Source organism: Alnus glutinosa, chromosome 2 (genome assembly GCF_958979055.1).
Source record: "Alnus glutinosa chromosome 2, dhAlnGlut1.1, whole genome shotgun sequence".
In the NCBI taxonomy this organism is placed as follows: domain Eukaryota; kingdom Viridiplantae; phylum Streptophyta; class Magnoliopsida; order Fagales; family Betulaceae; genus Alnus; species Alnus glutinosa.
In genome coordinates, this window is record NC_084887.1 from 32,697,309 (window position 1) to 32,724,328 (window position 27,020).

General features: G+C 35.5%; 4 protein-coding genes across 9 annotated transcripts; 1 reads left to right on the forward strand and 3 right to left on the reverse strand.

Annotated features, from left to right (window-relative positions):
* Positions 1 to 6,048: 6,048 nt before the first annotated feature.
* LOC133861364 (uncharacterized) lies at positions 6,049 to 7,304 on the reverse strand. Of its 2 annotated transcripts, none has more exons than XM_062297147.1 (3): positions 7,238 to 7,304; positions 6,509 to 6,597; positions 6,049 to 6,386 (listed from the first exon to the last, which is right to left on the reverse strand). In XM_062297147.1, the coding sequence occupies exons 2-3, from the start codon at positions 6,574 to 6,576 to the stop codon at positions 6,239 to 6,241; spliced, it is 216 nt and encodes a 71-aa protein (XP_062153131.1). In that variant the 5' UTR covers positions 6,577 to 6,597; positions 7,238 to 7,304; the 3' UTR covers positions 6,049 to 6,238. The 2 variants fall into 2 exon arrangements, with proteins under 2 accessions (XP_062153131.1, XP_062153130.1); XM_062297146.1 differs by lacking the exon at positions 7,238 to 7,304 and adding an exon at positions 6,770 to 7,096.
* A 2,910-nt stretch (positions 7,305 to 10,214) lies between these two features.
* Positions 10,215 to 13,709, forward strand: LOC133859552 (COBRA-like protein 4). Its single transcript, XM_062294981.1, has 6 exons — positions 10,215 to 10,378; positions 10,465 to 10,544; positions 10,651 to 11,107; positions 11,838 to 11,985; positions 12,859 to 13,136; positions 13,236 to 13,709. Exons 1-6 carry the CDS (start codon positions 10,327 to 10,329, stop codon positions 13,514 to 13,516), a joined length of 1,296 nt encoding a protein of 431 aa, XP_062150965.1. The 5' UTR covers positions 10,215 to 10,326; the 3' UTR covers positions 13,517 to 13,709.
* Positions 13,710 to 14,097: 388 nt separating this feature from the next.
* On the reverse strand, positions 14,098 to 18,408 carry LOC133859551 (COBRA-like protein 3). 4 transcript variants are annotated; one of them, XM_062294977.1, is made up of 6 exons: positions 18,030 to 18,400; positions 17,043 to 17,122; positions 16,001 to 16,457; positions 15,364 to 15,523; positions 14,989 to 15,269; positions 14,098 to 14,700 (listed from the first exon to the last, which is right to left on the reverse strand). In XM_062294977.1, exons 1-6 carry the CDS (start codon positions 18,121 to 18,123, stop codon positions 14,411 to 14,413), a joined length of 1,362 nt encoding a protein of 453 aa, XP_062150961.1. In that variant the 5' UTR covers positions 18,124 to 18,400; the 3' UTR covers positions 14,098 to 14,410. The 4 variants fall into 4 exon arrangements, with proteins under 4 accessions (XP_062150961.1, XP_062150963.1, XP_062150962.1 ...); XM_062294979.1 differs by lacking the exon at positions 18,030 to 18,400 and having other exon boundaries at positions 16,001 to 16,453; XM_062294978.1 differs by lacking the exon at positions 18,030 to 18,400 and having other exon boundaries at positions 16,001 to 16,477; positions 17,043 to 17,111.
* A 3,535-nt stretch (positions 18,409 to 21,943) lies between these two features.
* On the reverse strand, positions 21,944 to 26,238 carry LOC133859554 (COBRA-like protein 1). Of its 2 annotated transcripts, XM_062294984.1 has the most exons (7): positions 25,978 to 26,238; positions 24,997 to 25,076; positions 23,880 to 24,336; positions 23,244 to 23,403; positions 22,857 to 23,137; positions 22,364 to 22,573; positions 21,944 to 22,246 (listed from the first exon to the last, which is right to left on the reverse strand). In XM_062294984.1, exons 1-7 carry the CDS (start codon positions 26,048 to 26,050, stop codon positions 22,173 to 22,175), a joined length of 1,335 nt encoding a protein of 444 aa, XP_062150968.1. In that variant the 5' UTR covers positions 26,051 to 26,238; the 3' UTR covers positions 21,944 to 22,172. The 2 variants fall into 2 exon arrangements, with proteins under 2 accessions (XP_062150968.1, XP_062150967.1); XM_062294983.1 differs by having other exon boundaries at positions 21,944 to 22,573; positions 25,978 to 26,237.
* Between the last annotated feature and the right edge of the window lie 782 nt (positions 26,239 to 27,020).

The window sequence follows — 27,020 nt, forward strand, 5'->3', positions numbered from 1 at the left end:
AAAAACGACGAACGAATCCTTCTTTTTGTCCATGTAATTAATCCTTTTAGCCTCTTCTTATCCTTTATTTTAAATTTGATGTTTTCCTGAATTAGTGAAAATTTACTGAAATTGTAAGCTTTGCAGTATTGGACAGATAAGGGTTTGTGATGAGGTTAATTGAGAGTTACGGTAATTTTGTTGAAGTTTGATGGGCATTTGCAGTATTCAGTTGTATGTTAAGCTAAACGGGTCAAATGGGTCGTGTCGACCCGATTCGACCCATTATGTTAAATGAGATTCACGGGTTGTGTCGGGTGACTCGTGAAATTATCGTGTTTGTGTCGTATCTGAAGTCCCGACCTATTAACATAAATGGGTCGTGTTTGGGTCTAGCATAAACGAGTCACGGGTCTTAACGGGCATAAACGGGTCGTATCGGGTACTCGTTTTGACAGCCCACTAAATCCCCTTCCTTTAGCTTTTGGGTTTGATTTCCAAATGGGTCTTCTCCTTAAGTTTTTGTAGCAACCGGTTGGAGAGTGAAATTTTATGGGTATATTGTTGGATGGTTGTATGTTCAGTACTTGGATTTGTAGTTCTAGGGTGGTCTTAGCTGATTCTTGTATTATGAGTGTTCTTGTGTTGTGGCTTGTTGTTGATTTTCTGTGTTGGTCGATTGGGAGTATTGGATCTTCAACGGTTGTTTTTCCTTGAGTTTGAAGTTGGGTTCTTGAGATTTGGTGATTTTCTATGAGGGGTTGGCCGATCAAAAGCAACTTCGGCCGAAGACCCATTTGGCAAAAGTAGAAAAATACTCGAAGAATACCAAGGTATATATATGTGTATATATATTATGATGTCTCTTGGGTTTCCTCAGCTTAGGCTGAGAAATCAAAGGAAACTCGACAGAACTTTCATGAGGAATAGACAGAAAGGTACTTGCAGCTTAATTAGAATATGCTCAGAAGCAACAACAAGGGGAGCTGGGGTTGGCTATCCAATCAAAAAAAAGACAAGGGCTTAGCCATTTCTCCATTTTAGCGAGAATGGTTAATGAAAAGCTCAAAACAATGCGTGTATGGAGAAATGTGGCGTGTAGCAGAATGGATACTTATTTTATTTTATTTTTTTCTTTCTTTTATATTTTTTAATATTTCTCTCACTCCTCTTTATCTGCACCTTTACTCATGAATGGTGATTTATCTCTCCTTTTACCGTGAGCTTCTTCTTTCTGCTATGGGTTTTGTCTCCTTTTTTTTCTCCCACTTGTGAATGGGTTTCGTCCTAATGTGATTTTCATTATGGGTTTTGTCCAATGAAGATCTGCTATTACAAAGCTTAATTTGCACTGTGGATGGGTTTCGTCCTTTCTTTTCTTTTTCTTTTTTTTAATGGTTGGTTTCGTCCAAATGTGATTTTTCATCAACAAGAAGCATATGTACCACGGTGATTTTTCACCATGAGCTTCTTTTGCAGCGCATGGGGTCTTTTTTCACAGTTACCCACGGTGATCTACTATTACATAAGAAAGCTTTGTATTATTACCTATTGTGATTATTCCTCTCACTTGAGATGGGATTTTCATCTGATTGAATGGTCTAATTTTTCGGTGATGATGGTTGGGGATGATAAAAATCGTCTGATTTGTGATTCTTCCTCCTTTCTGTAATTTTTTATTTCTTTCGTCTACATTCCCCTCATGCAGCAGCTAATCCATTTGATTATCAGTGAGGGTGACATTTTTCGATTTATGCTGCCAGCAAATGGGTTATGTTGGTGGAGTTGGTTTTTAACTTAAATGAATACAAAATATATTAAAATAGATTATTTAATTAAATAGAAACAAAGTTTAGATAAGCTAATGGAATGAAGTCTTAAAAAATATTAACTAAACTATAAAAAAAAAAAAAAAAAAAAAAAAATTTAATTAGTCATTTTACATAAAAATATGCCTAAGCAATAGCGAACCCTCTAAATAAATTTGTATTTAAACTTAAAGTTAATTTGGGAAGAGAGCCCCTTCTATCAGGCCATGGCAGAAAGCCATTGTTTTCTGCCCACCAATTACATTTTGACACGTCATTTCAGGAAAAAAAAAACTCAAAAATTTCAATTGCTGTTGAAACACCGGATCTTTTATCCCATTTCCCTCTCAAAGAAGTTGAGAAGAAAGAGACCGCCCCTGCCCAAGCAGACATTCCGCCACAGCCAGGCCGGACGCCGCCGGCACCGCCCAGACCAAACCACGCCGCCAACGCCTGTAATGGACCCGCTGCCAGCACCGTCCAGGCCGGAACACGCCGCCAACTCCCGAGTCGGAACATGCCACCGAACGCTGCTCCTCCTACGGATCGACGTCCACCCAGCCGACGGAATGGTTGGCCCGAAGGCCACCCCCAGGTTCGGGCCAACCCCAGACCTCGGGGGTGGCCGCGCAGGGCCTGGGGTGGCCATTGGGCCAGCCCTAGATGGATCTAGGGTTGGCCGGAAGGCCACCCCCAGACCCCGGGGATGGCCGCGCGGCCGCCCCATGGACCGGGGGTAACCGCGCGGCCACCCCCGGCCAACTTTGGGTCCAAGAAATTGCCGATCCGTTCGTCTTCTCCTTCCCGTACAAGGACTACCCATCACGTTCGTCTTCTCCTTCGAGTTCCGACGCCGTGGAGTTGCCGATCCGGCCGTGGAGTTGCCGCTGAGCTCGAGGTCCGACGTGGCCGCGTGGGGCATTGGCTGGGAGGAGGATTTTTGGTTTTTTTTTTTTTTTTTTTTTTTCTAAAGACTGAAGGAAGGAGGATGATCCGGTATATTTGCCTACACTTACATTTTTTGTATTTTTTTTGTTTCATGCTGATATGTCAACTTGTTATTGGTGGGCAAAAATGTGGTGGTTTTTGCCACCACTGAATAGAAGTTATTCTCATTTGGGAATGTGTCAGCAGTTTGATTGACTTGGATCGTCATGTGCCTGCATTAATAATGGGGATATTAATGCAAAATCAATCATGCATTTTGTACTGATTTGCAATTAGATTTCCACGTATAAAAGTCGGGTTGATTGCATCCTGTAGTAAGAAAAAAAAAATAAAAATAAAAGAAGAAGAAGAAGAAGAAGTGACCCACATTAAAAAATAAAAAAAAAATAAAAAAAAAATTGCTAAATGCCACGTCATACCAATCATAATATAATATGTGTCATCCATAATAATAAAAAATTTAAAAATAAGCATTTGGGGTGGTCAAGTGTAACACCCCGTCTTTTACAAAAATACGTAAATGAAAATTTTTAATTTTCACGTGGCATTGCGACATCATCAGAGTTAAGATTTTGTAGCGGGATTTTTTTTTTTCTTAAAGACTTGAAAAAATAACATATCAGAGCCGATTGAATTACCTCAATATATAATTAAATATGACTAACATGTTCTTACGTAATAATTACACACAAAACATTAACATAAGTGCCACATGCAGGCCATGCGGCACTGATACTATGTAATTATTGTTCTAAACAATTACAAACCTTAAGTAAAGATATTAAATATTAAAATGACGTAGAGAGATAGGTTCAGCATAAAATAGAAGACAATCTAAAATAATTCATCATACAAAGGAGGCAAGAGAAAGCCTCATTCATGAATATCATAATCGGCGTAATGATCCTGACATTCCTCTTGTCCTACAAAATCATTTATGTAATTGTGGTTATCCCCACAATATCATACTGTAATCAAGTGAGTCAACTGTTTTTAATAAAATAATGAATTACTGATTTATTTAGAAATACACAACGCAATGATATGATAACAGTTTTATATGCATAGTCTTAATTATTTTCTTCTTGCACTCCTCTCATTATAGTCTTTGTTTGGTTAACGGATTATCCTTGGAATCTATGCTCTTTCCAATTGAAGCCTATGCTTCCTATATTCGAAGCCTATGATTCTTTTATCAGAAGCCTATGCTCAAAACTTATTAGATTATGCTAGAGACCAATGAATTCAGTTTTGTTATTATTAATTCTTTCACAGGGCCTATGCTCTCACTGGTGGCCTTTGCTCGCCAGCTTTGTTAATAATCAACTTAGTTATAATAGTAAAATATGCAAAGTTCCAAATAAATCGCATACAATTAAATAAAGCAGAAATCATAATATTATGGAAGCCAGTATCTGTAACGCCCCACTTTTACAAAAAAAGTAAGAGATAATTTTTCTATTTCCACGTGACGATACTACATCATTAGAGTTGAGATTTGGCAGCGTAACTGCGTCTTAAAAATATTTTTCGTTTTCACAACAAATAGATTTCAAACACATATTTTCAACTTAATAATAAAATCACAAGCTAGGTTTATAGAGACTCACCATAAGCTTCAAGAAAAATGGTTGAAATTGTACCCTTGTTGCAGCACACAAAAGAGAATTTTTCTGTTTTCCTTTCAAAAGAGATGCAACCCGTAAGAGAAACAGAGAGTTTCTTTTCTTTGTTTTCTTCATTCCTTCTCTTTTCTTCTCGTTTATTTTATTTTATTTTATTTTCCCTTCCATAAACCAAACACACAGAGAGAAAATGAGAGAAAGAGAAGAGAGTTTTTCCTTTTCCTTTTTTCCTGCTACTCTTGCTCAACAAGTACAATGCTCTGAATGGGGGAATGACATCCCTACATCCAAACCTGATCTAGCCTCTGTGTCAATGCTACTTTGGCTAATCGATGGGCAACTTGATTGGCAACCCTACGAGTATGCCTAACAACAAAAGATTCAAAACTATGGAGTAAAACTTTGGAGTCTTCAATCAGGGTGCCGAAGTTACTCCAACAATGTGTGTTCTTGTTCAAAGTCGATACCACCTACATTGAATCACCTTTGAAAAGTACACGGGGCAATCCCAGATCACAGCAAAAACGAACTGCGTTCCATGCAACCAAAGCTTCGGCTACTGTTGGATCGGTTATGTACTGGACCGTTGTGGACGAAGCTGCCTGCACTACACTAGCATGATCACGCACAACGTAACACCACACCAAGTCCCAGCATCATGTTCTTACAATCCAAAGCTGCGTCCCAGTTAGCCTTCAGCATACCGAAGGGAGGGTGTATCTAGGGCTGGGCTGTCGACTCAACAACCCCCACTCGTGATTCAACCTATTGGATGGCTTATGCATAGTCTGCCACCTGTTCTGTGGTGAATGAAATCATATTATAATTAAAAAATTTAAAATACTCTTTATAATACAATTTTAATTTTAATTTTTATAATTTTTTTCTTTATTTGTTTAAACATACTAGTTGATTATAAAAATAATCAAACCATCTTAAAATAACAAAAATGCAAACTAAGAATACCCAATTCTAATAAGGAGTCCATTTTAAATAAATTAAAGAAAAGATAAATGCAAAAGGATCTGATCGAGTCATCAAAGGATGGGAATCCATGACCCTCATCAAAGTCTCTACTTCTGATTTACTCCAAAAAAAAAAAAAAAAAAAAAAAAAAAAAGTCGTCTCTACTTCTGATGTTTGGTCCGGTAGTCGCGGAGGAGCTTGAGTAATTTTAAAGGGTGTAAGATATATCCAGAAAAGTTAAGGGGCTTTTGAGTAATTTTCAATAGTATTGTTAAACAAAAAAAAAAAAAAAATGGTGGAATTTAATTGTAGGTATTACCATATAATAATTCTGTATTCAGGAGCTAGTAAAACGGATTGTGGCATCAACCTACTGGCATGGTAATTCTCCAAGATAATGATGCACGAGCCCGAGGTATGTACTAGAACCCAATCAAGATTTTATGAAAATAATACGTCCAAATGAAAAGAATTTTAAAATTAAAAAAATATATATTGTTTTAAAAAAAAAATGTACGTATTTGGGTGTATATATATACATATGCATCTGTTTTATATATTATATAAAATTTTTTAATAGAATGAAATTTTGAATAAATTGTGCAAATAGTAAGTCAAACTATATTTTGATAAAGATAATACATAATATGATATTTGATATAATAGTGCCATCATGAGATATATATATATATATAATTTATTTCATACTTTGGCTATCTGGCTTGCTAATGAAGCGTGTAGACGAAATTGACTATATGACTCAAACCATCACTGTTACATTCAAGCCGAACCCTTAGCAGCTGGTACAAAGATTTCGGGTTGATCATTTATTCTATTTTTTTCCCCCCTAAAATACACACACAGGGCACTACAAAGAGATATTAAAAATGATGATCATGAATATATATATGTTCATTTGTCTTCCGAGAAGAAGTGGTTGATGGTAGGCATGATCTCCGGCGGGCGCGTTCGCAGGAACTTGCGGAGGCCATGCTCAGCGTACTTCTCTCCCTCCTCTTTGTTGTCAAGCACTCCCATGCTACGACGAGACTTGTTAACTCTGCAAATTCCACCCCCATGTATATATATTTACTCATAAGAAAGAAAGAAAAACAATACTGCTTAATGATTTTTATTTATTTATTAATTTGTTCCCCTTAAAACTCTTGAATTAATTCGTACCTGACATCAGGATTGGTGAGTATGTTCCTCACAAGCTGGAAGGTGCACATACCAGTAACGAATGTCATTGCCGCCAATAGTGGGTAGACCTGAATCCACAATTAAATGCACCCATATCCATTATCCCAGTACAGTATAATAGAATTTAAAAAATAAAAAATACAATTTTAATTCGTATGAGCAAACAGCTACCAGATATTTTGCCTTTATAAATTTTGAGATCTAAAAATTAAGGCACGATGGTTACTTAGTACTAATTACCTCTGGCTTCATCCAACGCCCCATCAGGAAAAATCTTCTTTCAATGCTCCTTGAATTCGAAAAAATTGTGGTTTTCCAGGAAGATTATATAAAATTTTATGTAATAATTTGCACGGGCGTGTGTATATATATATATAGGGGCAGGTGAATTAGAATAGGCAACGTAGGAAGAGAGACCGAGTTAGACAGGCTCCGAGACTCGGTACATTACGATGGGCTGCATAGACCGAGTTACCCAAAACCGGGGGCTTTAGCCTCTTGTTTTCCCTCGTTGGAAATTTCTATACTCAGCGTTTGGGGTCTACAGTTTTAGAAAATTGGCAACTATGACTTTGGAACTTCTATAATCACTATTCCAATTCCATAAAACTCATCCAAAATGACAGCTCGAAATGAATCGGTTAGTTAGTTATGAATAAATTAATAATCTAATTATAAAAAATTAGTAACAGTGAAAGAAGGCTCTACGTTTTCTTTATTCCTCCGAGACTCCACCTATCAAGTCTCCCTTGACCCAAGAAAGCATATCCCATTTCTTTGCTTAAACAAATAAACATTTCTATTCTTATCCTTATCTTTGCGGGAGCTACACATGACTCACATGTGGTAACTAAACGGTGAGAATCGGTTAAATTTAGTTAATTAACATCAGAAGGCGAATGAGATTGAAGATTTTAATTTTGAGAGTTGATCTGATCGCTCCCCTCCATTGCTCGGTCCCATGTCATATCTTCTAATTGTAAGGGTAGTCTTCGTCATTTTATACCCACCCTTGCCCCCATATGCAAACAATTCGACATGTTCATAATTACCATTATGTCCCTTCGTCCTCATCCAGAACTAGAAGGACCAAAAATCCTCCATAATTGCAGCAGCATTATCTTCTCCAACAGAAACGACAACGTATTCTTTTCTTCTTTTTCTTCTTCGTCTTCGTCTTCGTCAATTTATATTCTCTCGGTGTTCAAATTTTCCGTTTCCAACCGATAATATTCTACAAGATCTTGAATCCAGCTACTAAGTCGTTTTAAATTAAGCTAAAAAATTGTTGTTTTCTGTGGTTTTTAATTATTTCACTGATATATATATATATATATATAGGTTCCTTGGATCAACCCACAAACAAAGTGTCTCAGATGCTTGCAAGAAGGAAACACATCCACTACAATTTGAATTTATGCCCGAACCATTTGAATCCTATTCCCGTCCGAAATTAACTCACACCATTTTCTAGGAATACTGCCATATTAACTCTTATTAATATAAATTATTTGTGAATTTTCAACCTTTCTTTATCAACAAAAAGAAAAAAATAAACCATTTGTGTAAATATTAGTCATCTGTTCTCCTTTACATTTACTATAAATAAATGAGGTCTTCGCCAAAAGATCAAGTCCATAAATGATTTCCTTATCTACTATGATATTTCCAATTAGTTATTCATATATAAAAAAAAATTATTATAACCCACTAGTATTTTGGTTCCATCATTGAGATCTATAATATAATATGTTTCGGTTTCGGCATAAAGTAATGCCACATATTGCATTCTCATCACATTCTGATATATTCTGATATGGCAATGCCCATGGATCTAATAAAATAAATGTGTAGTACGTAGAATTACTCTTAGGCATATTCCTAGAAAAGAAAAAGAATTTTAAAGGAAAAAGAATTGAGAAATAATTACTACTTCTAATACCTCAAAATATAGGTGTGTCAATAACGTGAAGAAATTAGCTTTCTTAGGTAATTTTTTATTCCGATCACATGCTACAACGTGTTTTGGGGGTTGACCTTTTAGCTTTTGGGGCAACATTCTGGTTCACCTCCATATTTTTACTGGACTACCTTTTGGTTTTCGAGGCGACTTTTATGTTTTGGTCAACCTTTTTGTTGGAAATTTTGACGCCCTAAATTCATTTTAGGGCGAGGTTTTGGTATATGGGGCAACAATGAATAATGCTGAAAAAGAAAAGTGTTGGATCTCTGCCAATCACTAAAACGAATTAATTAAGCAATAGAAGCCTTCTCTGATCCGTTTGCTCTTCAATGCAACAAAGATCTACTCATCGAACATAAGATAAAGTGTTACAATCCCAAATATTTAAGAGTTTAACAAAATTAGTATTCAATAATTTTAGAACTTTTGAATTAATGATATCCACATCACTGATTCAAGTCACAGAATGAACGATCTAGATTTGGAAGCGACCAAATCAATAAATCAGAATCTAACACTTCCCAAAGCTTTTGAACAGGAAAAAAAGAGAGTATTTGGTGCAAATGGGGGAAAAAGGTGAAGGCATTCAGAGCTAGAGAATGGGAAATAGTATGGACTTTGCAAGTTGTTATCAGGGATCACTAGAAAGTGTCCTAATTTTCTCTCAAATATTCAAATATTTTATTCTTCTAGAGTGTCACGCATACTCCAAGAGCTACCAAATATGTTAAATCAAGGCACTCAACACGTACTCGTATCAATAATAGCAAAAGCTAACCATGGGCTCTGATTGGAAGAGAAACATTTAGGGAGTCCCCCAAGAATAAATAGTTAATATACATATTAGGACACTATTTCTAGCCCAAAAGCCTAAACTTATAGGCTTTAGTCGACTTAGGTATATGAACTACTATTTTTCTTTATACTTTACCAACTGGGACGGAAACCTCACAAATGCTCTCATAACAGTTTAGTCTTGACATTTAGTATAATTTTAGTAAACCAAATTATATGCATATATGCATGATGCACACGTTTTTAATTAGTCTTCTAGTTCCGGCCTTTGGGATTTGATGCAAAGGTTCATGATCGAGTGCAAGGGCCACAGGCTGAGAAATATTATTGTTGAAGCATTCAAAGTCTGTTAAATATATGCAGTTCGATCGGGTGTCTTTTTATCAGAAAAGGGACTCACTACCTGTCCTTGCACTGTTTGCTTGCTTCGAACTCTTGCTTCTGACAGAAAGCAAAGCATCCTGATGAAAGCAAGATTTTAAAGGAAGCTAGGACTGAAAATATTTAGTCGGTCGATCGGCAAGAAGTTCTAAGAAGGGACAACCACCCTTACCATATATGACCAAAATGGCCCTGGCAGACGTAAATTGACTATGATACACTACACATATGCCATGGTTATTAGGGTAAATTGATAGCTTCCTCTACCTTACCTACCCCATGACCACCCATCACCTTCAACTTCAACCAGGACCGTTGGAATGTTGCCGTCACTAGCTCGTTAGTTTAGTCTTTTGTGTCTCCCGCCTATTCTCTCCCCTTGTCATTGCTTCAAGATATGGGAAGCAAATCATAAAACTCCACGAGGGAGAATGCGATCGACTTGACTATATATTTTTTTTATGCTACTAACAACCATTAGGTAAGCCATCTCTAGACCCTGACATTTCCTTTGCAGGGTGTCTTTCTTTCTTATATTATGTGCATGGCCACAGCTTCTCTCATGATCCCTGAACAGCTATATTGAACGACTGAATAAATCTGCAATCCCAGTTCAGAACTCATTTGCCATTATCAGTATCATAAGCTTGAAATCACTATGAGATTTGCCGTCTCAGCTTTCTTCCTCCTCGTGTTGCTTTCTTATGCAGGTAAAGCTTATGGGAATTCCCTGAATCCTGACTGGATAAACTTGCTTCTTTGCTTCATTGTTAATTTCTTTTTCTTTTCTTTGTAGCCGCATATGATCCATTGGATCCAAATGGAAACATTACGATTAAGTGGGATGTAATGTCTTGGACCGCAGATGGCTATGTTGTAAGTTACAGCTTCACAAATTCTCTTCTCATCAATGTGGAAGCCTCATTTTCCAATTTTTCAGTACAATATATGGATGACTATGCTTTTTTTTCCAATATGGCAGGCGGTTGTGACAATGAACAACTTCCAGATATACCGCCACATCATGAGTCCAGGTTGGACCTTATCATGGACATGGGCTAAGAAGGAAGTGATATGGTCCATGGTGGGTTCTCAGACCACTGAACAAGGAGACTGCTCCAAGTTCAAAGGCAACATACCTCATTGCTGCAAGAAAAATCCGACAGTTGTGGATCTGCTCCCTGGTGTTCCTTACAACCAGCAATTCCAAAATTGCTGCAAAGGTGGTGTGGTGGCAGCATGGGGACAGGATCCAGCAGCTGCTGTCTCAGCCTTCCAATTGAGTGTGGGGCTGGCGGGTACTTCAAACAAGACAGTGAAGCTCCCAAAGAACTTCACTTTGTTGGGTCCAGGACCAGGGTACACGTGTGGCCCGGCAAAGGTTGTGCCTCCCACCAATTTTCTCACACCAGACCTCCGCCGGAAGACTCAGGCACTGAGTAAGTTGCCTTGTCTCTTCACATTATCAATAGGTGTATGTATAAGAATTGGGCAACAGCAACCTGAACTCTTTCATATAAAAGACTATTCCCAGCAGCTTTCACATGTTAATTATTAATGTAATCTTCTTCAAAAAGAGGAGTTCAAATTAAACTATTCGAAGTACATGACTATTTTATTTGCAACTTTCCCAACATTAATTAATTGAAGTTTGTAAAACTACCCCAGATGAACTTGTTTAACATGATCTTTTTCTCTAAAACACCCTAGTAATGATGCTTTTGATTAATTGTTTAAAAGATTACTCCTCTTGTGGAATTTTTATTTGACTATATATAAATTTTATTTTTACCACTCAATTAATTAATTTAAATTGAGATTGAAAATGTTTGACACGAACCGCGAACCCAATACAAAATTAGAAGATTAATGTTGTAATAGAGTTTGGATAAAAAACGGGTCAACCCAATTAAACACAATTAATAAACAAGTCAAAATGGTGTTGAGTACCCATAATTAATCCACTTTAATTAATTATGATTATGAATAATGATTATCAAATTGATTTTGTCATGAATCTAATTGTGAATGTGTATAATCGATGTAATTTATGCTTATAAGATATGAAATTGGGTTGATCAAGTCAGATCTAATATTTATTGAGTTCTAAATTAATTCGTCGCTATGATCTGCTGTAGAATGGCTAACAAGTTTATCATTTTTGTACAGTGACATGGAACGTGACCTGCACTTATTCACAGTTTCTTGCAAGGAAAAACCCGAATTGTTGTGTTTCTTTCTCATCCTTCTACAATGAGACAATCACTCCTTGCCCCTCTTGTGCTTGTGGTTGCCAGAAAAACAACAATTGTGTCAAGTAAGTCTTTCGTTTTTAATATCTCGACTTCAATACAATTAAGAATTTCCATTCAAAATTAACTAAAAAATTACCTTTTTTATTTTAGCCTTTCATTTTTCCAAAATACCTACATCTCACTTTTTATTTTTCATTAAATCCTGTTAAAATTTTTCAAAATACCCTTTTTTTTTGGAAAAAAATTATAATTTTTTTTTTCAAAGATTCAGGCGTGGGTATTTTTGCGAATTTCGTTAAATCCTGACTAACGCCTAAATCTTTGAAACGGAAAATCCTATCGGATTGGTGAAATTGAAAACAATTGAAAGATAGATACATTAAATTGAAAGTTTTTGAAGTTCAGGGTGGTAATTGTAAATGTGATGGAAGCTCAAAGGGAGTGAAGTTTTTCCAAGTTAATATTATTATTTTTTTTGAATTTATTTACATTTGGTGAGCTACAATGCTCACCAATATTTAGGCTAAAGTAGCTAGCCGGATTAGCTACGTTCATTTCTACCTAAATTTTGCATTCCGGCTAGCCAAAATAACCTTTAAAATCACATTAAGAATGATCGATGATGGTTTAACAGGATGATAAAAACCAAACATATATAGCTTGTGTGAGACTGTGAGAGAGACCAACAAGAATGAAGAATTCTTCTGTATATTGCTTGATGATAATCGATTTACATTGTGGGGTATTTATACAAGAAATTTAGATTACATAATTTGTATGAATTAATTGTGATTTTTCTATATATACATGGAAAATGATGTTTTAGAGGGAACGTTAACTTCGGAGTTTTCCTTTTTCATTTGATTTGTTAACGTTGCTGATCGACGTTTTCCTTCATTGCTAATTGCTCATATTTGTTTCCTCAACACATGCAGGAGCAACTCCAAAATTCTTCAGGTGAAGGGAATAAACACTCCGAAGAAAGACAATAGTCCGCTGCTGCAGTGCACGCACCACATGTGCCCGGTCCGAGTGCACTGGCATGTGAAGCTCAACTATAAGGACTACTGGCGTGTGAAGATTGCCGTTACAAACTTCAACTACCGGATGAACTACACGCTTTGGAGTCTTGTTGTGCAGCATCCAAATCTTAACAACGTGACACAAGTTTTCAGCTTCGATTACAAGCCTCTGGTTCCCTATGAATCCATAAGTAAGAGACAATAAACTTCCATTTATTGATCGAATGTCTGTTCTGTTCAGGTGAAAATATTCTGACTGACATGGCTGCTACTTTAATTATTATATGCAGATGACACGGGTATGTTCTACGGCATGAAATACTATAATGATTTGCTTATGGAAGCTGGGCCGACAGGTAATGTTCAGTCGGAGGTGCTTCTTCAAAAAGACAAGAATACTTTCACCTTCAAGCAGGGGTGGGCATTTCCTCACAAAGTTTACTTCAATGGTGATGAGTGCATGCTGCCCCCACCTGATACATATCCATTTCTGCCAAACCCTGCCCATAAAAACCTGCTTGCTTTATCAACATTGATTTCTTCATTGCTTTTCCTGTTGATGTCTATCTAGACTTTGGAAATGTCCAGTATTGAAAATTTTGAAGCTAAGGTTACTTTGACACAGGCGAAACAGAGCACAGGTGTAAAAATTCACAACATTTTTTAAACAACCATGGAAGTGTATCCTACAATATACGAGCTTGTGAATAGAACATTGAAATTCGACTCTCAGCAATGGAATCTATTTGTATTTTGATTGCTTATACTGCAATGTGATACTAAAGCTTCACCTATCACCTATGTTTCTCTGTGCAAAATAAGCAGGGCTATTAAAAAGGTTAAACTCTACTGGGAAAAAGCAAAAAAAGAAGAAGCTCAATATAGTTTCAAGTAGAACCTTATTGATAAGGGTGTTTGATTCACATGCAAAATCGACTCTAATCCATCACGAAATGTGGTGTAATTCAATCAACAAGCTCATCTGGTAAATGAAAAGAGGAATAATAAACAAAAAAATTCTTGTGATAACCAGAAATAGCTCCATATCCTGTCAAATATTTCTTGTTATTATAATTACAATTACAGTACGGATGTGAATATTGTAGAAACAAGGTGATTTGGTAGGTGGAACCAACATAAAAGTGCTAGAAGTAACAAAAAGGCAGTGAATTCACCCACCCATATGCAATACAATAAAATATTAGTGAAACAGATCAAAGTGGACACCAACTCAACTTAACTGCTGCTGGAAGTCATTGCCCAGATGCATGGGTCCTGGAGTCAATTTCGTCCTTGCGAAAAATTCAGAATATCATAATTTATTGTATAAGTGGGAGGTAATATTTGTTTAAGAGACAGATTAATATTCGCTTTACTGTCCAAGAGTTCAGTGATTTTCCTTACAGTTTTTTATTTTGCTTTCATTAATTTCTGTAGTTCCACGTATGTATTTCCAGCAGACACTTTAGGAATAGGCAAGCATGAATGTGAAGGCTAACAAGAAAGTCATGATTAGAGTAAGCGAGGAGATGTGTCGCGCCGAACCAGTATTTGGCAACCAAGGATAGGCATCAGGAGGCGGCATGACGCAGTTATCACCGTTGAAATACACCCTCCTGGTGAAAGCCCAACCCTTCTCAAAAGTGAAAGTCGCATCCTTCTGAAAAAGTAGCTCTGACTGAACGTTACCAAGATCGCCAGCTTGCGTAAGAAAATCATTGTAGAACTTAATTCCCCATAACATTGCAGTATCATCTGTTGAAAATCAAAATCCATTAAATACCCTTTCTCAACTTCCAAGTTCCAATACCCATTAAAAGCAAGAGTAAAACATGTGGATGTATTATGAAAAATCATGATAACCAATCAATTACTTTATAAATCAGTAATAACCACCAATTTAGAATAATGGGATGATGTGCCCCTAGCAAAAGAGAATTACTATCCAATTCCTCCCCTCCCCCAAAATGATGATAACCCACACAAAATAAACAAAAAAAGGAAAGGAAAAAAGAGAGAACAAAGCTGTTAGGTCTCACTTACTTATTGCTCCTCCATAAGGAGTTAATGACTTGTAGTAAAAGCTGAAAATCTCGGTCAGATTGTTGAAGTTGGGTTGTTGAACAACTAGGTTCCAATCTGAATAGTTCATCCTGTAATTGAAGTTTGTAATTGTGATCTTCACCCGCCAGTATGCCTGGTAGTTAAGTTTAATATGCCAGTGGACTCGGATTGGGCACATATGACTCGTACATTGAACCAGAGGCGTATAGCTATTATTGCCAGAGCCTGAAACAACTGAATGTAGAAGTGGTGAATTTGGCCTGTAAACCACACAGAAAATAATATATAAGAAAATTATCATCCACACAGAAGTTAGAAGAAACAATTAAGCTGTTCTGGCTAAAAAAAACTTACTCAACACAGCTCCCTGGCTGGGTCATGTTGCTTTGGCAGGCACATGAACATGTTGGGCAGGGCACTATTGTGTCATTATAGAAGGATGAGAGTGAGACACAACAAGTGGGAGCTTTTTGCGCAAGAAACTGTGAATATGTGCACGTAACATTCCATGTCACTGCCATAAAAGAGAGATGAGTTTGAAACCTGACATATCTCTTGGTATATTTTCATTCATTGATTCAGTTATGTTTTAATTTCTTGTTTGATTGGTAATTTTTAAATCAATTTCATCCCACCCGTTTACCATCCCATTTAGAATTTTTGACAGAGGTGACAATTATAGTAACTAATAATTTATCTTTCTTAAATGTAATTATAAAAATAATCAGGTAAAAATACAGATATAGCTAAATAAGTGTCCGGGAAGAGAAAAACAACAGCTATTGGATAACAACTTTCTCACGAATAACATGATCACCATTTCCTATAACCATTAGAACATACACGCGCATAAAGAATCTAGGTGAAATTCTGCACAAGAAATTTATATTAGTCTGTCATCTGCTGTAAAAACGAAAATATGACACTGCAGGCATGGTCCTTAAAGCTTAGAAGGAACATCTATAGATGTGATCTTCATTAAGGAACTTACTCAAAGCTTGTGTGACCCTCCTTTTATCCGTTGTAAAAAATTTACTAGGTTTAACAATTGTTGCAACTCCACAAGTATAACCAGGCCCTGGTGCCTTCAGAGTGAAGTTTTTAGGCATTCTGACTGTTTTAATGGAGGTTCCAGCTGCACCAACACTGAGCTGAAATGAACTTGCTGCATTAGCTGGATCTTGCGTCCATGAACTGAGTACACCGCCTTTGCAACAATTTGCAATTTGTTGGTTGTAAGGTGTGCCCGGCAATAGATCCACAATTGTTGGGCTCTTTTCACAGCAATATGGGATGTTCCCTTTAAATCTAGAACAATCCCCTTGCTCTGTGGCTTGGCCTCCCAACATGCTCCATATTATCTCCTTCTTTGCCCACGTCCATCCCAGTGACCACCCTGGTGCTTGAATGTGACGATATTGCTGGAAGTTGTACATTGTAACAACTGCCTGCCCATTCCATGGAGATGCTGATCAGATAACGGAAATGACATTATATCCATCTGATCATGTATATTCCAACAAACAAAGGAGATGATGCTAATATGCTGAAAACAGAAACACTTCATGTGACTGTAGGTAATGAAAGCCATTTGCTTAACCAATCATTTTTAAGATAACAAAGCCTAAAATTCACAAAATTGACTCAGAATTATACCTAGGTTGAGTTAAGGGAAAAATTCAGATTCCAACGACATAAAAACGTTGCTCATCAGGAATATCTCAAGTAGGGAAACTGTAATGGGAAAGAAGAGCTCAATGTTGCATTTTGTATAAACATGTAGACATTATAGCCAATGAAATGGGAATTGAAGTTTGATAGAATTTCTTCTGCCATAGGTAACCCTCCATCAATCTAATGAAGACGCAAATTATAAACCCAAACAGAAGAATAACACTGTTTCTCAAAAAGTTCAGATAGAATGCTTGAAGAACTGGACAAGCACATATAGTTCTTCTCTCTAGCTAGCTATATAATGTGGTCCACGCAACAAGCAATCAGTGCAATATATATATATATAAACTAAAACTCACAGCATAGCCATCAGCAGTCCAGCTCATTATATCCCATTTGATTGTGATATTTCCATTTGGGTCAAGTGGATCATAGGCTTCTGAAAAAGGAACAACCAGCCAAAAAATAAGACAAATAAAAAGGTCAGTATTTTCAACTCCTTGGCAAATAACCATTACATATTGGAAATTGTAAAAAATAAAAAATAAAAAATAAAAAATAAAAAAATAAAAAAATAAAAAAGACTTTTCTAAGCTTGTTTTGGTATTTGTTAAAATTTACAATCAAATCAAATCCCATAATATATTCTAACAATATTAACAAAAACTAGAATATAAACAGTAGCCTGTTTGGCTAAATTAAGAAGATAATAAGAATTTTATATCTTGATCATTCCTAGTCCCAGTAAAAGAGCAAGATCTCAATTATCCAAGTTACTGGTTTCTTAGACAAAAGTTTTGAAATGAAAAACTAAAGATTCATTCTAGACTTGTTTCGTTTCTTTTCTTTCATATAAGAAAATTAAAAGCCAAATCAGCTTTCTTCACCAGATTCTCATTTAATAGTAACATTTTCTATACATAAAAAAAGCAAGTTGAATGATTATATGAAGAACAGCATAATCCCAACTAGACATAGCTTCATATTTTCCATAACCGATTTTAGAAAGTACTGAAATCAAGAACTAAAGCTCATGTTTCATCATCAACCTAAACGTGAGAGCAAAATATGATAAATGTTTGAACATTTTGATCACTAAAGGAAAACACATTTCCTCATTAATCAAAGTCAATAAAATAAAATAAAAATAAAAATAAAAAAAGCCTGTCCACAAATATTTCTCCAATCAGTCAAGCACACCGCGAGAAATGCAATTCATAAAGAATAAGACCATTGCTTTCTGTTACTGATTAAAGGTTAACAAAATACTCATTAACACAAACAAGAAACAGGGAAAGATTCTATCTTTGCAAAGATTGAAGGAAGAAGAAACAGAACTCGCCAACCTGTTGAAGTGAAGTTAGTGCATAACAGCAGAAACAAAAGCAAAATGGTGAATTTGGAGAAGATTCCCATCATGGGTGAGAAGAAAAAGCCCATTTTTCTTGGTGAACGTTTTTCTTCTCGTCTCAATGAATGTCTGTATTCTTTGGCTCAGGCCTCATGAGTAAGTCACCGAGGAAATGGTCTTCGGAGGGAGGTGTTTTGTTTTTCTCCGGAGCCATCAGAGGGAGGTTGGAACTTGCAAATATTGTGGAAAACTATTATCAACAAACGTATTCACCAGACTACCAGTCACGAAAAGAAGAGGTTGCATCTGGCCGGGGAGACTAAAAATAAATTCAGATCACTTTATTCTATTAAATTGAGATCATTTGTTTTAGAAGAACCGAAGAAACAGGAGGTGATGCAAAAACACTCGATACGCGCCCATTTATTCATGTTTTTTTCAAATCAATCATTAAAAATTTAAAATTGTACAACCCATACCTAAATCTTATAGATATAATGATTGACTTTAAAAAAATAAAAATAAAAAAATGACAGAATAGCACGTCTCTTAATCAAAATATTATTCTACATATGAATGAAAACGGTATAACCGTATAAGTACAAGCAAGTCTATATATATATATATATATATATATATATATATATATATGAGAAATGCTATAGCTTATAATGTTTTTTTTTTTTTGAGTCCTTTTATATTGAAATGACATTCTATTTTTTTAATAAAAATAAGAAAGATAAATCAAGCTGTAATTTTTTTTTTAATAAAAACAGAATGTCAACATAGAAAGACCAAAAAAAAAAACACTAGAATAAGCTCTAAAATTTTTCAATATATATATAACCTTAAATTTTAGGGTTAAATACTCCTATGATCCATAAGTTTTGAAAACTTTATTTTTTAGTTCCTGAGTTTTAATTTGCATCACAGATGATACTTCAGTTTTGGGAAATGACCGAAGTAGTACCTCGGTTAATTTTTCCGTCCAAAAACTAACGGCCCGTCACGTCACTAACATTTAGCACCACTAGAAAATTGACACCTGTCTAGTTAGTCACATCAACATCCATTTAATTTCCAAATCACACAAACACCTCCAAATCACACAAACACCTCCACATCACACACCCACCTCATTTGTTTATTTTGGGGAAAAAATATTTTTTGTAATTTAAGAAACTTAAAATTGAAAATCAAATATTCAAATATTTCAAACAAAAAATTGAAAGTAGAAAAGAATCATCGTTCATTTCAAAAAGAAATCAAAAGGGAATTGCCAAAGAGAAGAGGACGGAATAATCCTAATCCCTAAACTCCCTCCCGAACTCGCTCCCATCGAATCCACAAATCCGGCCGACTCCTAACCGAACTATCTCTCGATTTCTCTCCTAGACTCTCTCTCAAACACGATCAAACGAAGTCGCCCAGTGTTTTTGGAGTTGCTGACTTGCCGATTTCCTCCATTAAGTCTCTCAAAGGTGAACAGAAGTTGGATGACTTGCCTAGCTCAGACATAACCATCTCCAAAGATGGCTTCTTGTTGCACACGAGATTCCAAAGGAAATGAAGTTTCCTGTGGTGTAGAGAAGATCAGTTCTTAGGCCCAAATTTTTTCTAAAATTTGTAATTTTTTAGTTTTTTTTTCTTAACTTTTTTTTGGTTTTAAAAAAAAAAAAATGCTTCGTTTGAAGATTTAGACAATTTTTTGTTTGTTATGTGTTTTGTGTTGTTCGTTCCTTGAAATCATCATCCGAATCGTCCTCGGTGGGCCGTTTTGACATATCCAATTTTTGTTTCTGCAATTTACCCGCACCATTGAAGACCTCGTAGACTATGGAAAACCCTGGAAGAAGATTTTGGGATTGTGCCACTTACAACTCAAAAGTAAGCATTTTGTTATAATTATGGATAGTTTGAGTGAGTTTTTGTTGATTGAATGCTATACTTCAACATACAGACAAAAGCTGCATGCAAATTTTTCAAATGGCTGGACAAGCCAACTTGTGCAAGGGGTGTAGAGGTCTTACATGAGATTACCAAGAAGCTTAACAAAGTGGAGGATGCAAATGGTGCTTTGGTAGCAAGGATTAAAGATTTGGAGAATGAAAATGTCAGTTGCATGGAAAGGGTTGGGCAATCACAGAAGAGGGATGATAAACAAATAGAAATCATCAGGTATCTAGAGAAGGAAAATGACAACTATAGGGCAATCAAGAAATTTTTTATGTATGCTTTATTCTTGTTATGATTTACCATTTTGTTGATTGCTTGTGTAGCTCTTATGAAATGAAATGTAGTTTGAGATATAAATTGTAAATTATATAGTTTCGATATGTATTTTGTATATGTATGGGAAGTATGTAAGTTTTATGAATGGAGCTGCTGGTTTGAATGGATTCTCGTGTATCACATTAGATACCCAACTTTTGTCAAATGATCACAATAGGTACTTAGGGTTTTGAAACGTATGACAAATGGTACCTTAATATGTTTTAGTGTTCCATTATTTTCTAAATGCACTAATTTGTCAACAAATGTACATTCGTGCTCAAATTTTGGTCACTTCATACATGCCCCAATTTATTCCATTGTTTTTTAAACGGTATCACAGATGGTACCTCATATTTGAATTTATATCATATAGGGTACCTCAGTTTTACATATGTATCACATATAATACCTTATAAGGTACCTTAATATGTTTTTAATATGTTATGTCAAAAAAATATCCCTTCACGCACAAATTTGTCAACCTTGGCCCCTTATTTTCTGATTTTTTGTTACCTCAATTTGTTCCATTAATTTCTAAATGGTATCACAGCCGGTACGTAGGCTTCTAATTTATATCATAGGTAGTACATCAGTTTTGCATATATATCACAGATAGTATCTTAATATGTTTTTTAATATGATATGTCAAAAAATATCCTTTCATGCACAAATTTGTCAACCTTTGTCAACATTTGCCCCTTCATTCACCGATTTTCGGTTACCCCAATTTGTTCCATTACTTTATAAATGATATCACAGCTGGTTATCATCAATCTTGCATAGCTCATCTTAGCGTGCAACTATTTTGATTGAAAGTTTAAAACTTCTAAAGCTATTGATTCAGTTGATGAAAATTTTGATGAGGTGCAGAATGAGAAAATATCTGAGTTATTATGTTAGATGACAGAATTTTAAGATGTGCAAATATGCTGTGTACCGAATGATCCAGAGATTAAAAGAATGGTTCTAGAGGAAGCTTATCGTCCTCCTTGTTCTATACATCTGGGTAGTACCACAAATGTATAATGATATTCATGCAACTTACTCTATATACCTCAATGTTGATGAGTGCATGCTGCCCCCACCTGACACATATCCATTTCTGCCAAATCCTGCCCATAAAAACCTGCTTGCTTTATCAACATTGATTTCTTCATTGCTTTTCCTGTCGATGTCTATCTGGTGATGGATATCTAGACTTTGGAAATGTCCACAGTATTGAAAATTTTGAAGCTAAGGTTACTTCGTCACAGGCGAAACAGAGCACAGGTATAAAAATTCAACATTTTTTAAACAACCAATAAGTGTACCCTACAATGTACAAGCTTGTGAATAGAAAATTAAATTCGACTGTCAGCAATGGAATTTATTTGTATTTTGATTGCTAATACTGCAATGTGATACTAAGGGTGTTTGACCAATCACCTATGTTTCTTTGTGCAAAATAAGCAGGGCTATTAAAAAGGTTAACAACTACTGGGAAAAGGTAAAAAAAAAAAAAGCTCAATATAGTTTCAAGTAGAACCTTATAGGTAATAAGGGTGTTTGATTCACAAGCAAGATCGCCTCTAATCCATCACGAAATGTGATTTAATTCAATCAACAAGCTCATCTGGTAAATGAAAAGATGAATAATAACAAAAAAAACAAATTATTGTGATAACCAGAAATAGCTCCACATCCTTGTCAAATATTTCTTGTTATTAGAATTACAATTACAGTACAGATGTGAAAATTGTCGAAACAAGGTGATTTGGTGGTGAACCAACATAAAAGAGCTAGAAGAAACAAAAAGGCAGTGAATTCACCCACCCATATGCAATACAATAGAATATTAGTGTAACAGATCAAAGTGGACACCAACTCAACTTAACTGCTGCCGGAAGTCATTGCCCAGATGCATGGGTCCTGGAGTCAATTTGATCCTTGAGAAAACTTCTGTAGATCACAATTTACGCATTCGATATTAGACACTTTAGGAATATGCGAGCATGAATGTGAAGGCTGACAAGAAAGTCATGATTAGAGTAAGCGAGGAGATGTGTCGCGCCGAACCAGTATTTGGCAACCAAGGATAGGCATCAGGAGGCGGCATGACGCAGTTATCACCGTTGAAATACACCCTCCTGGGGAAAGCCCAACCCTTCTCAAAAGTGAAAGTCACATCCTTCTGAAAAAGTAGCTCTGACTGAACATTACCAAGAGGGCCAGCTTGCATAAGAAAATCATTGTAGAACTTAATTCCCCAAAACATTGCAGTATCATCTGTTGAAAATCCAAATCCATTAAATACCCTTTCTCAACTTCCAAGTTCCAATACCCATTAAAAACAAGAGTAAAACATGTGGATGTCTATGAAAAATCATGACAACCAATCATTTACTTTAAAATCAGTAATAACCACCAATTTAGAATAATGGATGATGCGCCCAGCAAAAGAGAATTACTATCCAATTCCTCCCCTCCCCCGAAATAATGATAACCCACACAAAATAAACAAAAAAGGAAAGGAAAAAAAGAGAGAACAAAGTTGTTGGGTCTCACTTACTTATTGCTCCTCCATAAGGAGTTAATGACTTGTAGTAAAAGCTGAAAATCTCGGTCAGATTGTTGAAGTTGGGTTGTTGAACAACTAGGTTCCAATCTGAATAGTTCATCCTGTAATTGAAGTTTGTAACTGTGATCTTCACCCGCCAGTATGCCTTGTAGTTAAGCTTAATATGCCAGTGGACTCGGATTGGGCACATATGACTCGTACATTGAACCAGAGGCGTATAGCTTTTCTTGCCAGGATCTGAAACAACTGAAGCTAGAAGGGGTGAATTTGCCCTGTAAACCACGCAGAAAATAATATATAAGAAAATTATCTTCCACACAGAAGTTAGAAGAAACAGTTAAGCTGTTCTGGCTAAAAAAAAAAAAAAAAAAAACTTACTCAACACAGCTCCCTGGCTGGGTCATGTTACTTTGGCAGCCACATGAACATGTTGGGCAAGGCACTATTGTGTCATTATAGAAGGATGAGAGTGAGACACAACAAGTTGGAGCTTTTTGCGCAAGAAACTGTGAATATGTGCACGTAACATTCCATGTCACTGCCATAAAAGAGAGATGAGTTTGAAACCCAACATATCTCTTGGTATATTTTCATTTATTGATTCAGTTATGTTTTAATTTCTTGTTTGATTGGTAATTTTTACATCAATTTCATCCCACCCGTTTACCATCCCATTTAGAATTTTTGACAGAGGTGACAATTATAGTAACTAATAATTTCTCTTTCTTAAATGTAATTATAAAAATAATCAGGTAAAAATACAGATATAGCTAAATAAGTGCCCAGGAAGAGAAAAGCAACAGCTATTGGATAACAACTTTTCTCACGAATAACAAGATCACCATTTCCTATAACCATTAGAACATACATGCATAAAGAAGATAGGTGAAATTCTGCACAAGAAATTTACATTAGTCTGTTATCTGCTGTAAAAACGAAAATATGACAGTGCTGGCATGGTCCTTAAAGCTTAAAAGGAGCATCTATAGATGTGATCTTCATTAAGGAACTTACTCAAAGCTTGTGTGACCCTCCTTTTATCTGTTGTAAAAAATTTACTAGGTTTAACAATTTTTGCAACTCCACAAGTATAACCAGGCCCCGGAGCTTTTAGAGTGAAGTTTTTAGGCATTCTAACTGTTTTGTTGGAGGTTCCAGCAGCACCAACACTGAGCTGAAATGAACTTGCTGCATTAGCTGGATCTTGCGTCCATGAACTGAGTACACCGCCTTTGCAACAATTTGCAAACTGCTGGTTGTAAGGTGTGCCCGGCAATAGATCCACAATTGTTGGGCTCTTTTTACAGCAATGTGGGATGTTCCCTTTGAATCTAGAACAATCCCCTTGCTCGGTGGCTTGGCCTCCCACAATGTTCCATATTATCTCCTTCTTCGCCCACGTCCATCCCAGTGACCACCCTGGTGCTTGAATGTGACGATATTGCTGGAAGTTGTACATTGTAACAACTGCCTGCCCATTCCATGGAGATGCTGATCAGATAACATAAATGACATTATATCCATTTGATTATGCAGATTCCAGCAAACAAAGGAGATGATGCTAATATGCTGAACACAGAAACACTTCATGTGACTGTAGGTAATGAAAGTCATTTGCTTAACCAATCATTTTTAAGATAACAAAGCCTAAAATTCACCATGTTGACTCAAAATTATACCTAGGTTGAGTTAAGGAAAAAATTAAGATTCCAACAACATAAAAACGTTGCTCATCAGGAATATCTTTGGGGAAACTATAATGGGAAAGAAGAGTTCAATCTTGCATTTTGGATAAACATGTAGACATTATAGCCAATGAACTGGGAATTGAAGTTTGATAGAATTTCTTCTGCCACAGGCAACCCTCCATCAATCTAATCAAGATGCAAATTATAAACCCGAACAGAAGAATAATACTGTTTATCAAAAAGTTCAGATAGAATGCTTGAAGAACTGGACAAGTACACATAGTTCTTCTCTCTAGCTAGCTATATAATGTGGTCAACGCAACAAATAGTCTAGGTTCTTGAGCAAGCAATGCAATATGAGATATACCTACCATGAACATGGACCAAACGAGCAATACAATATATATATATATATATATATATATATATAAACTAAAACTCACAACATAGCCATCAGCAGTCCAGCTCATTATATCCCATTTGATTGTGATATTTCCATTTGGGTCAAGTGGATCATAGGCTTCTGAAAAAGGAACAACCAGCCAAAAAATAAGACAAATAAAAAATGTCAGTATTTTCAACTCCTTGGCAAATGACCATTACATATTGGAAATTATAATAGAATTAAAAAAAAGAAAAAAAAAAAAAAAGAAAAGAAAAAAAAAAAGAGGCATTTCTAAGTTTGTTTGGGTATTTGTTAAAATTTACAATCAAATCAAATCCCATAATATATTGATTATATTCTAACAATATTAACAAAAACTAGAATATACACAGTAGCTGGTTTGGCTAAATTAAGAAGATGATAAGAATTTTATATCTTGATCATTCCTCGTCCCAGTAAAAGAGCAAGATCTCAATTATCCAAGTTACTGTTTTCTTAGACACAAGTTTTGAAATGAAAAGCTAAAGATTCATTCTAGACTTGTTTCGTTTCTTTTCTTTCATATAAGAAAATTAAAAGCCAAATCAGCTTACTTCACCAGATTCTCATTTAATAGTAACATTTTCTATACATAAAAAGGAAGTTGAATGATTATATGAAGAACAGCATAATCCCAACTTGACATAGCTTCATATTTTCCATAACCGATTTTAGAAAGTACTGAAAACAAGAACTAAAGCTCATGTTTCATCATCAACCTAAACGTGAGAGCAAAATATGATAAATGCTTGAAAATTTTGATCACTAAAGGAAAACACATTTCCTCATTAATCGAAGTCAATAAACAAAGCCTGCCAAATTCCACAAATATTTCTCCAATCAGTCAAGCACACCGCGAGAAATGCAATTCATAAAGAATAAGACCATCGCTTTCTGTCACTGATTAAAGGTTAACAAAATACTCATTAACACAAACAAGAAACAGGGAAAGATTCTATCTTTGCAAAGATTGAAGGAAGAAGAAACAGAACACGCCAACCTGTTGAAGTGAAGCCAGTGCATGACAGCAGAAACAAAAGCAAAATAGTGAATTTGGAGAAGATTCCCATCATGGGTGAGAAGAAAAAGCCCGTTTTTCTTGGTGAAGGTTTTTCTTCTCGTCCCAATGAATGCCTGTATTCTTTGTTGGCTCAAGTTCACCAGCAGAGAATGCTGAACTCTGAGGACAGAGACAGAGAGACGAGAAAGCAGGAACGCGGTGTAAAATAAGCTGGCTTTTTCTCACTTGCCATTTGCCAAGTCAGTCCGGCTTTTAAGCCCACCGTATACTTTTTTTTTTAACTAATAGTTAAAAACAAAACAAAAAAGTAATTGGCTTCACATAAAATGTTTTCCATCTTATTTTTTAATTAAATCTAATAACTAGTGTTCATCAATTCTCATATTAGTCTTGGTTAAAAATAAAATCAAAAAATTGATGGATACTAACACCACAATTTGAAATGGGCATTCCTCTAAATTTTAATCTACCAATAAATTATCAATACAAGTAATACTATTTTTTACACTTGTTTTAAGTAATTAATATTTTCTTAAAAAAAAATAATTGACTATCACTTAATATAAAATAAATAAACGTAAAAATAAATATTACTCGTTTGCTATATGAAATGAATATCACCAATAATATTACTATTTCAATATAATTACTTGTCTGCAATTGATCGATTACGGCTTAAATAAAATGCAAGAAGCTGGTTTTAAAGACCACGGAATAAATGTTTATTTTTTTCCTTTTTTTTTATTTTTTATTTTTATCAAAGGGCACACGGTTTCGATTATTCTAGAATAATAGCCCATAAAGTAAGTCAAGGATAGCCTTTAATTGCTTCATCCAACTTGCGGCATTTATCAATTAACTTTCCACGCTCATTATTAATTATCTTAAAAACTTAAATAAATAATATAATTATTTAGTTTATATTTTAATACTCTTTCTCACCCTATGAGTTTAAACTCTTTTAACTTAAATATTTGAATCATCTCCCTCATGTGTACGTAAGTGACCAAGGAAATGGTGAT